Here is a 15,152-nt window from a genome sequence, read left to right on the forward strand (position 1 = left end):
TCCCCATCAACCCTTAATAGGACACCCCCAGCACCTCCACCATCCCCATCAACCCTCAATAGGACAACCCCAGCACATCCACCATCCCCATCAACTCTTAATAGGACACTCCCAGCACCTCCACCATCCCCACCAACCCTCAATAGGACACCCCCAGCACCTCCACCATCCCCATCAACCCTGAATAGGACACCTCCACCATCCCCATCAACCCTTAATAGGACACCCCCAGCACCTCCACCATCCCCATCAACCCTCAATAGGACAACCCCAGCACATCCACCATCCCCACCAACCCTCAATAGGACACCCCCAGCACCTCCACCATCCCCATCAACCCTGAATAGGACACCTCCACCATCCCCATCAACCCTCAATAGGACACCCCCAGCACCTCCACCATCCCCATCAACCCTCAATAGGACACCCCCAGCACCTCCAACATCCCCATCAACCCTTAATAGGACACCTCCACCATCCCCATCAACCCTCAATAGGACACCCCCAGCACCTCCACCATCCCCATCAACCCTCAATAGGACACCCCCACCTTCCCCATCAACCCTTAATAGGACACCCCCAGCACCTCCACCATCCCCATCAACCCTCAATAGGACACCCCAGCACCTCCACCATCCCCATCAACCCTCAATAGGACACCCCAGCACCCCCACCATCTCCATCAACCCCCCACCCCTCAACCACAAAACACAATAATGATAATAATAATATAAATTAAAATGTAAAAATATATACCAAGATATATATACACACACGTACAGTACATGTACAGTGGGGCAAAAAAAATATTTAGTCAGCCACCAATTGTGCAAGTTCTCCCACTTAAAAAGATGAGAGAGGCCTGTAATTTTCATCATAGGTACACTTCAACTATGACAGACAAAATGAGAAAAACATTTCCAGAAAATCACATTGTAGGATTTTTTATGAATTTAATGAAATTATGGTGGAAAATAAGTATTTGGTCACCGACAAACAAGCAAGATTTCTGGCTCTCACAGACCTGTAACTTATTTAAGAGGCTCCTCTGTCCTCCACTCGTTACCCGCATTAATGGCACCTGTTTGAACTTGTTATCAGTATAAAAGACACCTGTCCACAACCTCAAACAGTCACACTCCAAACTCCACTATGGCCAAGACCAAAGAGCTGTCAAAGGACACCAGAAACAAAATTGTAGACCTGCACCAGGCTGGGAAGACTGAATCTGCAATACGTAAGCAGCTTGGTTTGAAGAAATCAACTGTGGGAGCAATTATTAGGAAATGGAAGACATACAAGACCACTGAAAATCTCCCTCGATCTGGGGCTCCACGCAAGATCTCAGCCCGTGTGGTCAAAATGATCACAAGAACAGTGAGCAAAAATCCCAGAACCACACGGGGGGACCTAGTGAATGACCTGCAGAGAGGTGGGACCAAAGTAACAAAGCCTACCATCAGTAACACATTACGCCGCCAGGGACTCAAATCCTGCAGTGCCAGACGTGTCCCCCTGCTTAAGCCAGTACATGTCCAGCCCCATCTGAAGTTTGCTGGAGAGTATTTGGATGATCCAGAAGAAGATTGGGAGAATGTCATATGGTCAGATGAAACCAAAATATAACTTTTTGGTAAAAACTCAACTCGTCATGTTTGGAGGACAAAGAATGCTGAGTTGCATCCAAAGAACACCATACCTACTGTGAAGTATGGGGGTGGAAACATCTTGCTTTGGGGCTGTTTTTCTGCAAAGGGACCAGGGCGACTGATCCGTGTAAAGAAAATAATGAATGGGGCCATGTATCGTGAGATACATTTAAAAGTGTTAACCCTCGCAAGGCTGCAGGCCCAGACGGCATCCCCAGCCGCGTCCTCAGAGCATGCGCAGACCAGCTGGCTGGTGTGTTTACGGACATATTCAATCAATCCTTATCCCAGTCTGCTGTTCCCACAAGCTTCAAGAGGGCAACCATTGTTCCTGTTCCCAAGAAAGCTAAGGTAACTGAGCTAAACGACTACTTCCGTCATCATGAAGTGCTTTGAGAGACGAGTCAAGGACCATATCACCTCCACCCTACCTGACACCCTAGACCCACTCCAATTTGCTTACCACAGACGACGCAATCGCAACCACACTGCACACTGCCCTAAACCATCTGGACAAGAGGAATACCTATGTGAGAATGCTATTCATCGACTACAGCTCAGCATTTAACACCATAGTACCCTCCAAACTCGTCATCAAGCTCGAGACCCTGGGTCTCGACCCCGCCCTGTGCAACTGGGTACTGGACTTCCTGATGGGCCGCCCTCAGGTGGTGAGGGTAGGTAACAACATCTCCACCCCGCTGATCCTCAACACTGGGGCCCCACAATGGTGCGTTCTGAGCCCTCTCCTGTACTCCCTGTTCACCCACGACTCCAACTCAATCATCAAGTTTTCGGACGACACTACAGTGGTAGGCTTGATTATCAACAACGACGAGACGGCCTACAGGGAGGAGGTGAGGGCCCTCGGAGTGTGGTGTCAGGAAAATAACCTCACACTCAACGTCAACAAAACAAAGGAGATGATTGTGGACTTCAGGAAACAGCAGTGGGAACACCCCCTTATCCATATCGACGGGACAGTAGTGAAGAGGGTAGCAAGTTTTAAGTTCCTCGGCGTACACATCGCCGACAAACTGTATTGGTCTACCCACACAGACAGCATTGTGAAGAAGGCGCAGCAGCGCCTCTTCAACCTCAGGAGGCTGAAGAAATTTGGCTTGTCACCAAAAGCACTCACAGACTTCTACAGATGCACAATCGAGAGCATCCTGTCGGGCTGTATCACCGCCTGGTACGGCAACTGCTCCACCCACAACCGTAAGGCTCTCCAGAGGGTAGTGAGGTCTGCACAACGCATCACCGGGGGCAAACTACCTGCCCTCCAGGACACCTAACCACCCAATGTCACAGGAAGGCCATAAAGATCATCAAGGACAACAACCACCCGAGCCACTGCCTGTTCACCCCGCTATCATCCAGAAAGGCGAGGTCAGTACAGGTGCATCATAGCAGGGACCGAGAGACTGAAAAACAGCTTCTATCTCAAGGCCATCAGACTGTTAAACAGCCACCACTAACATTGAGTGGCTGCTGCCAACATACTGACTCAACTCCAGCCACATTAATAATGGAAATCGATGGGAATTGATGTAAAAATTTATCATTACCCACTTTAAACAATGGCACTTATATAAATATAATGTTTACATACCCTACATTACTCATCTCATATGTATATGTATATACTGTACTCTATACCATCTACTGCATCTTGCCATCTTTATGTAATACATGCATCACTAGCCACTTTAAACTATGCCACTTTTATGTTTATATACCCTACATTACTCATCTCATATGTATATACTGTACTCGATACCATCTACTGCATCTTGCCTATGTCGTTCTATACCATCACTCATTCATATATCTTCATGTACATATTCTTTATCCCTTTACACTTGTGTGTATATGGTAGTAGTTGTGGAATTGTTAGGTTAAATTACTCGTTGGTTATTACTGCATTGTCGGAACTAGAAGCACAAGCAGTTCGCTACACTCGCATTAACATCTGCTAACCATGTGTATGTGACCAATAAAATGTTATTTGATTTGCCCCTCCCCTCTGAAGCGTAGGTTACTTTTGCCTAGTGACCACGTCACAAGTGTAATTCAGAAATGTGGGAGAGATATTCTGTGGGCCTTATTCAGATAACGCATGTCATGGCAAGATGCCTAGCGCTTTAAGGCAAGCTTCCTCCATCCTCTCTCACTCTCTCACACTCAACATGCCAGTTGCATCTAGCACCCTACACTGTGGCTGGAAGTGCTCGTCCTACGACTGTATACTACATATCTGACTCATCACTAACGTGTGACCAAAGCATTCACTTCTATTACTTGTGTGCATTCAGGTTTCCATCTGATTCCCTGATGAGGACGCTTGATGACATTTGAGAGATAACATCCTTAGAAGTTTTAACGATCATTCAAATGGATGAGAAGACCAAACGTTAATTTGAAAAATGAGGGGGTTGGGAAGGAGAGTTGAAGAACTGCATTCCAAACCTCACACTGAGAACTAGAAAACTGCAGTTGACTTGGAGATGACAAGTAATATATAATACAGGATATATTATCATATAAATGATATAGGTTGTCTATCTGTTGGGAGGATGTGTTAGGTAGATGTTTTGGGGTCTACACACACACACACACATACGGTACACAGACCTGGGTTCAAATACCATTAGACATCATTTCAAATATGTGCTTGAGTGAACTTGCCTGTTGCAATAGAACCAATAATAAAGTCTCTAAATGACAAACCCCACCGACCTGCAGGCTAAAGCAAATGCGGAAAGTATTTGAACCCAGGTCTGGCCCTACAGTATGTTCCTACCACAGTACCTGGAAGGCCAACTGATGACAGACTGAGTGCCAGCAGCATCATCTTCTGAGTCTGTCTGGAGAGACCAGTCGCTCTGAGACAACACTGCCAGGCTACAGGACCAATGTGGTGAAGATGACGACATAGCTTAGAATGGTGCTGGGTCATTAGGACTACTATAATACTGTGGTTATGTCCCAAATTGCACCCTATTCCCTATATAGTGCACTACTTTTGACCAGGGCCCAGAGGGCTCTGGTCAAAAGCAGTGCACTATTTCGGAAATATCAATATTAATCAATGCTACAAGAAGACATTTAGGCCCTGTCCACTCGCTCTCTCTGGTCTGGCCAAAGATGGTGGATACATGAAGATGTCTTACTCAGGCAGTTTACCATTGGAAACATTTTTCAAGGTTCCTGTCTTTGTAAGTGGGCGTTCCCTCTCTCGCGTGAGCATGCTTTCCTGCATGAGCTCACGATTCCTCTCCATAATCTCTGGCATGTTCATGCAAGAGAGTTAAGGCCCACTTACACAGAAAGCATTTATTTTCAATGAGAAACTGCCCAATAACAGCTGGCACTGGTATAATTATTGTCACCTCCCTGCTCGCATCACCTGACAAGAAAGGATTAGCCAGTGAGATGTCTCGCTTTCTCTACCATCTCTGCTCTGGCCATAGAGTTGGATAGAGGGCACACTTGGCACAAAGCCGGTTTTAAGAGGCAAAGATGAGCACTCTATCTAACTCTATGGGTCTGCCCTTACAGGGCAAGCTGTGAAACCCAACCAAGTTAACAAATCCCCCATCATATCATAGATGGCCCCCTTACCCCCACAAAAACCCACATCTGCAGCTCCTGATGAGATACCCAAGCAGGCAGAGTACCTCCTCCATGAAACCAGAACAGTCCACAGTCCGGATACAACCCCCACTGGCACCACAAAAACACTGTTACCAACAACAGCACAAGCGCAACAAAATACTGCAACTACGCCTTAAAGTGGTGAAAGCAACCTGTTTTTTACCCAGGCCACTCCGCCCACCCCGGAGACAGTGGGAGCATTCATCACTGTGCCAATATCTTTACATTCTTTTTTTTGTACTCAGCATTTGCACCTATTTCATACTGAAAGCAACCTGAGCACAGAGATCAAACTCATTGGAGACAGAGTGCAGTATGACATCAAATCTGATCTGAACTCACCCCTGTCTGCTGAGGATGGCCTGAGCTTGCTGCTCGATGAACAGGTCCCCGGGGGAGATGCCGTAGCGTGTGGAGGGCAGGGAGGCCCGGCGGGCCGTACGAGGGGAGCTGGGGATGGCCGCCACACTGCAGGATTCTCTGGAGGAGGCCCTGGATAGAGGAGGGCTGAGCTGCTGGATGGAGGGGGCCTGGTCATGATCATGGGGCCTGTTACTGGCTACTCTGTGGCCCCCTGGCATTGTCCTCTCCTGGGCCCGCCGGTAGTTCTCCAGGTTCATCATCCTCTCCCGCTCTGAGAAGGTGCCGGCCCTCTCCCGGGCTGGCAGAGGGGCTTGAGTATGGGTAGGGCCTGCATGGGCTGGACTGTGACCTGGGGCAGGAGCGTGGCCAGGAGAAGGCTCAGCAGGGTGAGCCTGCATGTAGATCCTGCCCACTCCAGAGCTGTAGGGAGTTCTGCGGGAACTCTCCCGCCCTCCTCCTCCTTCCTCCACCTCCTGTCTTTCTCTATCTCTGTCTCTCCTACGCTCTGTGACTGCTGGGGCCACTCTATCCAAGGCATCAGACTCTCGACGTGAGCACGAGTAGCGAGGACTGTAGTCCATGTCTATCTCCTGATCCAACAGGATGCCGTAACGCTCAGAGAGCTGGCGCCGGCGCTCTGCTTTGTAGCGGGCGATCCGCTCGGCCTTGGAACTGAGGCTGGCTGGGTCCACTGGGCCACCGGAAGGGGATAGGACAGGCTCTGCATGGGGGTGGGCAGCCGGTCCAGGATGGTCCCCCGGTCTGCCCCGGGTCCTAGACTGTCTGTCTGGGGAGGACACCGGCATCTGTGGGGCCTCCACCTGCTCTCTGCTGTAACGTCTCACTGTGGAACGAGGAGGGAGACAAGCACACAGTAAGGGTTTGTCCCAAATGGCACTCTGTTCCCTTTACAGTTCACCACTTTTGATATAGGGAACCGGGTGCCATTTGGGACGTACCCTAAATCATATGAGCACAACGATGTCTCAAACATGGCATGGTCTCATTGTGGAACCAGGAGAAACCCAGACACACATTTAAAAAAAAAAAAATTTAACCTTTATTTAACCAGGCAAGTCAGTTAAGAACAAATTCTTATTTTCAATGACGGCCTAGGAACAGTGGGTTAACTGCCTGTTCAGGGGCAGAACGACATATTTGTACCTTGTCAGCTCGGGGGTTTGAACTTGCAACCTTCCAGTTACTAGTCCAACGCTCTAACCACTAGGCTACCCTGCCGCCCCGAACATACATGCAGACCTACCATGCCTCTCTCCCAAATATAATCTTTCTCCATCCCAAAATAATCAGCACCTAACAACCCATGCTCTGAATAAGGGTCTAGGTGTCATATGCATATCCCCTCACTAGCATACATTATGAGGCTTCACCTTTTCTTTACGAGGAGCTTACAAATCTAAGTACAGTAGGCCAAGCCTACAGTATATGTTTCATACAGCGCTTGCATTGCCTTGTGTGGTCAGTATACGTACCCATGATTGGCTCACAGGGGTCTGAGGCCCGGGTGTATCGTGGCGGGTCCTCCTCCAGCATGCGGTTGGCCACCAGGCCGGCACAGCTAGGTATCAGGGCAAGAGGAGCCTCACTCTTGATACCCTCCAGGCGCCTGGCTATCCTTTCCTTCCTGCTTCATACCAGGCAGAGACAGACAGGGGTATATAGATATATATGATAATATCATATATTGCCATTTTTAATTATGATTTTTTTAAAGTCTCTTTTGCAAGGGCGCCCTGCTTCTCAACAAGTACACAACAATTGCACAATCGAGGCAGCATAGGAGCATGGGAAATCTACCAACAAAATATAACATAATCATGAAAAACAACCATATTCCTCAGTAAAGAGGTTCTCAACAGTGACTCGTGTTTATACAGGAGAGGTTTGCAAAATTCCAGGTTTTCCAAAAATCTCAGTTGGAACATTCCCAGAATTAGAATGGAGTAAGCAAGACATAAGGAAAACCTGGGAATGTTGGGAAATTCCCAGAATTTTGGAGCCCTACACAATAACAACATGAAACGGCCTGAGGTAACTAGGAGAGTTGATGAAAACTGAAGGATGTATGGAAAGGAGGGACAGAGGGAGTGTTGTCAAGGATTACGATTTCGACATATGCAAACATACCTGTTCATTTCTAAATCACTCGAGACAACGCTTTCAAAATGTTTCTTTAATTCTGAAACTGGGAAAAAATATATGTAAAATATTACAAAACATGGCACGACAGTAATCTGTTAGTTAGTTCATTACTCCTATCGCAATAACTATGTGTGCGTCCCAAAATCCCCTACACATACTTTACTACATGTGAAAAGTAGTGCACTGTATATAGAATAGGGTGCCATTTGGGATGCTGTATGTGTTTGGGAAGAAGCTCACCCTTGGGTAGGACTGACAGAAGATTGGCATCGATATCAGTGGCACTCTTGGCCAGCTCGGTCTTGTCCCCGAAGGAAAAGTCGTTCTGAAAGCTGAAAGTAAAAGAGTTCCAAATAATCTAGCATCTTATCATGAGACTATTGCTATTGAAGATGTATTGTATATAAGTTGTATACCAGTCTTCAGTAAAGTGCCACACAAATTCGTACTGGATATATCATCTCACATATTGGTCAAATGACTAAAAGAAATGATACTATCTCGTGTTTCTGTAGCGTGAGGCAGCTTGATGTACAAGTACACCCCCTGGACAGCACACTAGTCTGTCGCAGGCCCCTAATCCAACTCCTTAACGCCGAGTGCCAAGCATAGGGTTCCATTTTTAGAGTCTTTGGTATGACCCGAGCTGGGATCGAACCTCCAATCTTCCAATCTCAGAGCTGACACTAACCACAAGGCCACTAAGTTGCTGACTTTGACAAACCATTTTAAGATTGTGAAGACACCGTCATGTCTACTACTATTACTGCCTTTAAGTGGATAAACATACTGTCAGTCCCCAGGGTCAGTTCGGGTAATTTTGTACTGTGCTTCGACTTCCGTGAGGGAAGAGGGATCTAGCTAAGAACTAGGTTAACCCCTAACCCTAACATGGCACACCTCCAGGAAACGATCAGGATCATGTCCTAGTGGGTTTATCCAGACCAATCAAAAGGACACATAGCCAGGCAAGTATCTTCTAAACATCTCTGCCGTCACAACGAAACATTCTGACCCACTTAGGTGTCAATCAAAAGATCTCTCATAATGGTCCGATGTGAAACAGTACAACTCTATGAAACATTCACGAATGGCCACATGGCCATAGAAATCCTAGAATTCACAAATTAAATGAATTATTGTAGCTCTACTTTATGTATCTGATTCTCTACTCCAACCTGGCCTCAGAGCAAAACGGATTATATTTTACTCAAATCCGTGCCACTCCATTCATTATGTTACTTTACGTTAGTTTACATTACATTTGCCTACCAATGTAAGAGCAATATACAATATATCATACAATATAATAGGAATTATAGGGCGTATAGTATCCTACGTCTTGATCGCAACAGGTTGCTTTGACCCGTTCAGTATGATATATTACGTTCGACTGCTTTAGTATGATATATGACATTAGATTGGTGTGAGCATTGCCAGAAAGGAATGTTTAGCACTGTTAAATCCATTTCAGGAAGTGTGCAAGTGCACAATTTTGGAAAAAGGGTGGAGAATATTGACATAGGCTAGCTATGGAATGGGTACAGAAACTGAGCAGTCAGTTACAGAAGTACACTAATTCCATCAGGATGGGAGGGAGGGACTCCTGAATGTAGGTATTACAGTTCTTCTGTTCTGCCATTTGAACAAAGTATCTTAGGATAAGCTGCTCCAAGCATGTCAGCTTTTAATGCTTACTGGGATAATTTTGCCCAGTAAGCATTAAAAGCTGGAGTATTTTGTGGCCCTTGTGCTGTTGTTGGTAACAGTGTTATTGTGGTGCCAGTGGGGGTTGTATCCGGACTGTTCTGGTTTCATAGAGGAGGTACTCTGCCTGCCTGGGTATCTCATCAGGAGCCTAGTCTTAAACCAGTCTGAATTTGTCTTAAACCAGTCTGAATTCATCTTAAACCAGTCTGAAGAACCTACCCTTATCCTTGTCTATCCCTATCTTGATGATGTAGCAGATAGAACATGCTATCGGCCTCATGTTGCTCTTCAGGATTACAATGTGTAACGTTTGCTATAACAACCTGATCAAATTACCTTACATTTGTTAACGTTCATCTGAAGTTTAATGTTGGCTCAATCACTTTCTTTGATAAAAACACTCTCTTTCTGGCGCATAATTGTGCGTGCCACAACACGACTGTGAAATGGGTCTACTGTATATGTTAGAATATGACAAGTGAAAAGTGCATACAAAATGGTTTCCTCCACCTTAGAGTTTCTGTTGGCAATGGGGTTGAAGTGCAGAGTTTGACTGGAGCCTCAGTTCCAAAGCCTGGAGAAACAGACAGAGAAAATATGTTAGAAAAATATGTTCTACTTCTGTCTATGTTAATTGGTTAGATTTTTCCTGTCACACGGTGTGGTGAAACAGTGTGGTGAAACTCGCCAAATGACTTAACTGATCAAAAGGACTGATTACATTAATATTACAAAGACATATCAAGAATGTGTCAGAGTGGACCAAAAACAGGAATCCACCACATTTTACAATGACTCAATCTTCCATTGCAATCTGACGATAAAGCATATTACGTCATCATCATAACCTAAATGGAAACATGATGGAATTACACACTGTAGATAACCAGCACATGCCTGCTACGGTGACTCACTCCAGACTCCAGCCTAAATAAGGCATTCACTTCTTCAATATCAGACTGCCTCGCCTGGTTCACCAACTACTTTGCAGACAGAGTTCAGTGTGTCAAATCGGATGACATGTTGTCCGGACCTCTGGCACTCTCTATGGGGGTACCACAGGGTTCAATTCTCGGGACGACTCTTTTCTCTGTATATATCAATGATGTCGCTCTTGCTGCGGGCGATTCCCTGATCCCCCTCTACGAGGACGACACTATTCTGTATGCTTCTGGCCCTTCCTTGGACACTGTGCTAACTAACCTCCAAACGAGCTTCAATGCCATACAACACTCCTTCCGTGGCCTCCAACTGCTCTTAATCGCTAGTAAAACCAAATGCATGCTTTTTCGCTGCCCGCCCGACTAGCATCACCACCCTGGACGGTTCCGACCTAGAATATGTGGACATCTATAAACACCTAGGTGTCTGGCTAGACTGTAAACTCTCCTTCCAGACTCATATTAAACATCTCCAATCGGCTTTCTATCCAAACTTACCCTAGTAAAACTGACTATCCTAACGATCCTCGACTTCGGCGATGTCATCTACAAAATAGCTTCCAACTACTCAGCAGACTGGATGCAGTCTATCACAGTGCCATCCATTTTGTTACCAAATCACCTTATACCACCCACCACTGCGACCTGTATGCTCTAGTCTGCTGGACCTCGCTACATAATCGTCGCCAAACCCACTGGCTCCAGGTCATCTATAAGTCTATGCTAGGTAAAGCTCCGCCTTATCTCAGTTCACTGGTCACGATAACAACACCCAGCAGGTATATCAGCAGGTATATCTCACTAATCATCCCCAAGGCCAACACCTCATTTGGCTGCCTTTCCTTCCAGTTCGCTGCTGCCAGTGACTGGAACAAATTGCAAAAATCGCTGAAGTTGGAGACTTTTATTTCCCTCACCAACTGTAAACATCAGCTATCTGAGCAGCTAACCGATCACTGCAGCTGTACATAGTCCATCTGTAAATAGCCCACCCAATCTACCTACCTCATCCCCATACTGTTTTTATTTTATTTACTTTTCTGCTCTTTTGCACACCAGTATCTCTACTTGCACATCATCATCTGCTCATTTATCACTCCAGTGTTAATCTGCTAAATTGTAATTATTCGCTCCTATGGCCTATTTATTGCCTACCTCCTCATGCGTTTTGCACACACTCTATATAGACTTACTTTTTTCTACTGTGTAATTGACTTGTTTATTGTGTTATTGGCTTGATTATTGTTTACTCCATGTGTAACTCTGTGTTGTTGTGCAGTTGTAAATGAGAACTTGATCTCAACTAGCATACTTGGGTAAATAAAGGTGAAATAAATAAATAAAAATCAATCGATAACCATTGGAAAACGAGAACGAAACAACAGCTTTTTTAATAAAAGATCTAATAATACTGCCGCTACCTTGCTCTCCAACCAAGGTCCATGAATTGAATAATCATTTTTATCAACCTCCACTGTTATCTAAAATGTTTTGCTGTGAGGTGGGGGTGGGGGGGTTTGAAGTAATGTTTTCATCTAATTAGCTAAACAAAACTGGTTTAAACAATGAAATTGTTGTGGAAAATCAGCTTTGTTTACGTAGTGGGGGATGAAAATAACGTAACTTAGACTGTAATGATCTCCAAAAATCAACGCATTAGGTCATTGCACCATTGATATAGCAACGGACGCTAATAGTGCATGCGCAGGCCTCCAAAAAGCTAGAGCCGGCCCTGAGTATGTGTGGGTGGGTGCAGGTGTTGTCATGGGTGGTGGCCTGGGAGCGAATGTGTCAATCAGGTCATCTAAATCAGAGACAGGTCAGTCCTCCACCCACGACAATGTCCAGTTGGTTCGTGGGCAGCCGTGCGAAAAGGACACATGCCAAAGATGAGCTTAGGAGACTGTCTGTCAAAAGTGAGCTCAGTGGAGAAAGGGGATTTCTATAAATACACAGGGAGAAGCACAAGGTGAAAAATAGACCCTGTTAAACAAACTGCACCTCGTCTCAAGGCAGGCAGGAATCACAGGAGCGAATAGACTTACCATGTGTCCTCAGTTAAAGTCATGGAAACCATCCTCTCTATCAGCCTTCATAGTCTGATAGGAGAGAGTAGGGGGGTTGATCTACGATCAGGTCCCCCCTCTCCATTCCTTAGAATATAAAAGACCTAACAGATCCTAGCGGAAATCTCAATGGATCAGCACCCCTAAGACGCTTGATACAAGCCCTGAAGTACATGGATGAGAGGGGTATAACGATCTGCAGCAATACAGTAATAAAGTACCAAGGATAAAGCACCTGTTGACTACTAGGGAAGTTTTTATCAGATGAGAAGAAAGTCATAAAGAAATAGCATCAGGTACACTTCTTCAGTCCACATGCACAAAGAGAAACTTGATTCATTATTCAATGGTGCTACTGCAGCTCTAGCAGCCCTTACACACACACACACACACACACACACACACACACACACACACACACACACACACACACACACACACACACACACACACACACACACACACACACACACACACACACACACACAGCCAGTTGAGTTCCTGAGAAAGCATGTACCAAATCAAAGTAAGTCAAATCAAAGTAACTCATGTCCTTGGAATCTCTCACTCAGTGCACAGCACAAGGACAGTTCCTTACTATGAATCGTCAATAAGTTCTAGCTACTAAGTCAAAGCCTAGCACACACACACTCCAGAGTCCCCTCCTCCTCCTTGCCCTTACCTTGCCCACCGACACTGTATTTGACATGGCTCAGATAAATAGTGGTCCGTGGGTTCCAGAACATGTTTGTAGGGAGGCTGAAAACAGACAGAACATATGCTGCTGACAGGCTCCCTGTTGTCCCAGGTTGTCCCAGAGCTAGTGGTGCTTACAGTCACAGCAACAGTGATGCAGACAGACTGACAGACTGTGGCAGTGAGGTACTACACAGACAAACACACACACACAGCGAGGCAAGTAGCATTAAGGCCTGCCCCCACTGAGTGGATCGCCAGCTCAGACCAGCGGCCTGAAAGACAGACAGACACTGTATGTGTGTGTGTGCATGGGTGTGTGTGTGAGCTCAGCCAGGGAGATCAGCGCCGATAGAGAGACAGACAAAGAGAGAAGAGAGAGTAAGAGGGAGAGCAAGAGGAGAGAGAGAGAGAGAGAGAGAGAGAGAGAGAGAGAGAGAGAGAGAGAGAGAGAGAGAGACAGGTGTAAGCAAGAGAGAGAGAGAGGGGAGGAGAGAGGAGGAAAGAGAGAGAGATGAGAGGCAGGAGGCAGCGTGCTAAAGCTGCTCAGAGCCCCTAATCAGATTACTGACAGAAATTAGCCCTGATGATAAAAACGCTGAAAATTGATTGGAGGGCGGTGCCAGGAGGACTGAGGAGTGTAGCAGGAAAGAGATGTAAACGCACGCACAGACACACAGAGCCCGATACATACAACAACACCCACTCACACATGTACACACACACTGGCATAGACTTGTGGGAAACCTGGACAGGTTTCAATAATGCAGCACAATGGTGAAATAGTTCAGACAGTGTCCAATAATGGACAAGAAATACCCCTTGTCGAAGTCATCACAAATAGAGTAAGACTATAGGGAGGGGAACAGAAGAGAGAAGGGGCAGAGAGAGAGGCATAGAGAGAGGCAGAGAGAGAGGCAGAGAGAGCATGGAGAGAGGCATAGAGAGAGGCATAGTGAGAGGCATAGAGAGCATGGAGAGAGGCATAGAGAGAGGCAGAGAGGGAGGCATAGAGAGAGGCATAGAGAGAGGCATGGAGAGAGGCATAGAGAGAGGCATAGAGAGAGGCATAGAGAGAGGCATAGAGAGAGGCATAGAGAGATGCATAGAGAGAGGCATAGAGAGAGGCAGAGAGAGCAGGGAGAGAGGCATAGAGAGAGGCAGAGAGAGCATGGAGAGAGGCATAGAGAGAGGCATAGAGAGAGGCAGAGAGAGCATGGAGAGAGGCATAGAGAGAGGCAGAGAGAGCATGGAGAGAGGCAGAGAGAGGCACAGAGAGAGGCATAGAGAGAGACAGAGAGAAAGGCAGAGAGAGCATAGAGAGAGGCAGAGAGAGCATGGAGAGAAAGAGATAGTGTGTGTGAGAGTGAGAGAGAGAGAGAGGCACACAAAACTTCCACAAAGCTGTGAACAAGCTGAGAGACAAGGCAAGAAGGGCCTTCTATGCCATATAAAATTAACATAAAATTTGACATACCAATTAGGATCTGGCAAAAAATAATTGAATCAGTTATAGAACCCATTGCCCTTTGTGGTTGTGAGGTTTGGGGTCCGCTCACCAACCAATAATTCACAAAATGGGACAAACACCAAATTGCATGCAGAATTCTGCTGAAATATCCTCCGTGTACAGCGTAAAACACCAAATAATGCAGAGCAGAATTGGGCCGATACCCGCTAATGATCAAAATCCAGAAAAGAGCAGTTAAATTCTACAACCACCTAAAAGGAAGCCATGCCATGGTTCCGCCTGGCACCAAAGGGCGGCAGAGATAATATAGAGACAGCCCTAGAGGCTATTATCACACTCAGTTGTTTCTATTTCCTGTTTCTATTTCCTGTTTCTATTTCCTCATTATTCCTCATTTCCCTTTAACCTCTTCAACCTATGGGGGCGCTATTTC

General features: G+C 46.1%; 1 protein-coding gene across 25 annotated transcripts in view; it reads right to left on the reverse strand.

Moving 5' to 3' along the window:
* The window catches only part of LOC118395246 (supervillin-like), a 112,864-nt gene that overhangs the window by 42,510 nt on the left and 55,202 nt on the right, over window positions 1–15,152 (reverse strand). For 18 of the 25 annotated variants that reach the window (XR_008065393.1, XR_008065392.1, XM_052464101.1 and 15 more), the window contains 6 exons: window positions 10,056–10,119; window positions 8,076–8,167; window positions 7,821–7,878; window positions 7,166–7,320; window positions 5,652–6,516; window positions 4,464–4,556 (listed from right to left, as the gene is read on the reverse strand). Coding sequence is in view for 23 of the 25 variants with exons in the window: in XM_052464101.1 (XP_052320061.1) it covers window positions 4,464–4,556; window positions 5,652–6,516; window positions 7,166–7,320; window positions 7,821–7,878; window positions 8,076–8,167; window positions 10,056–10,119 (1,327 nt within the window). In the remaining 2 variants the exon portion in view is untranslated. Of the gene's footprint in view, window positions 1–4,463; window positions 4,557–5,651; window positions 6,517–7,165; window positions 7,321–7,820; window positions 7,879–8,075; window positions 8,168–10,055; window positions 10,120–13,234; window positions 13,315–15,152 lie in introns of those variants that run through there. The other 7 variants (XM_052464114.1, XM_052464109.1, XM_052464108.1 and 4 more) reach the window with 4 other exon arrangements.

Source organism: Oncorhynchus keta, chromosome 15, assembly GCF_023373465.1.
Source record: "Oncorhynchus keta strain PuntledgeMale-10-30-2019 chromosome 15, Oket_V2, whole genome shotgun sequence".
In the NCBI taxonomy this organism is placed as follows: Eukaryota; Metazoa; Chordata; class Actinopteri; order Salmoniformes; family Salmonidae; genus Oncorhynchus; species Oncorhynchus keta.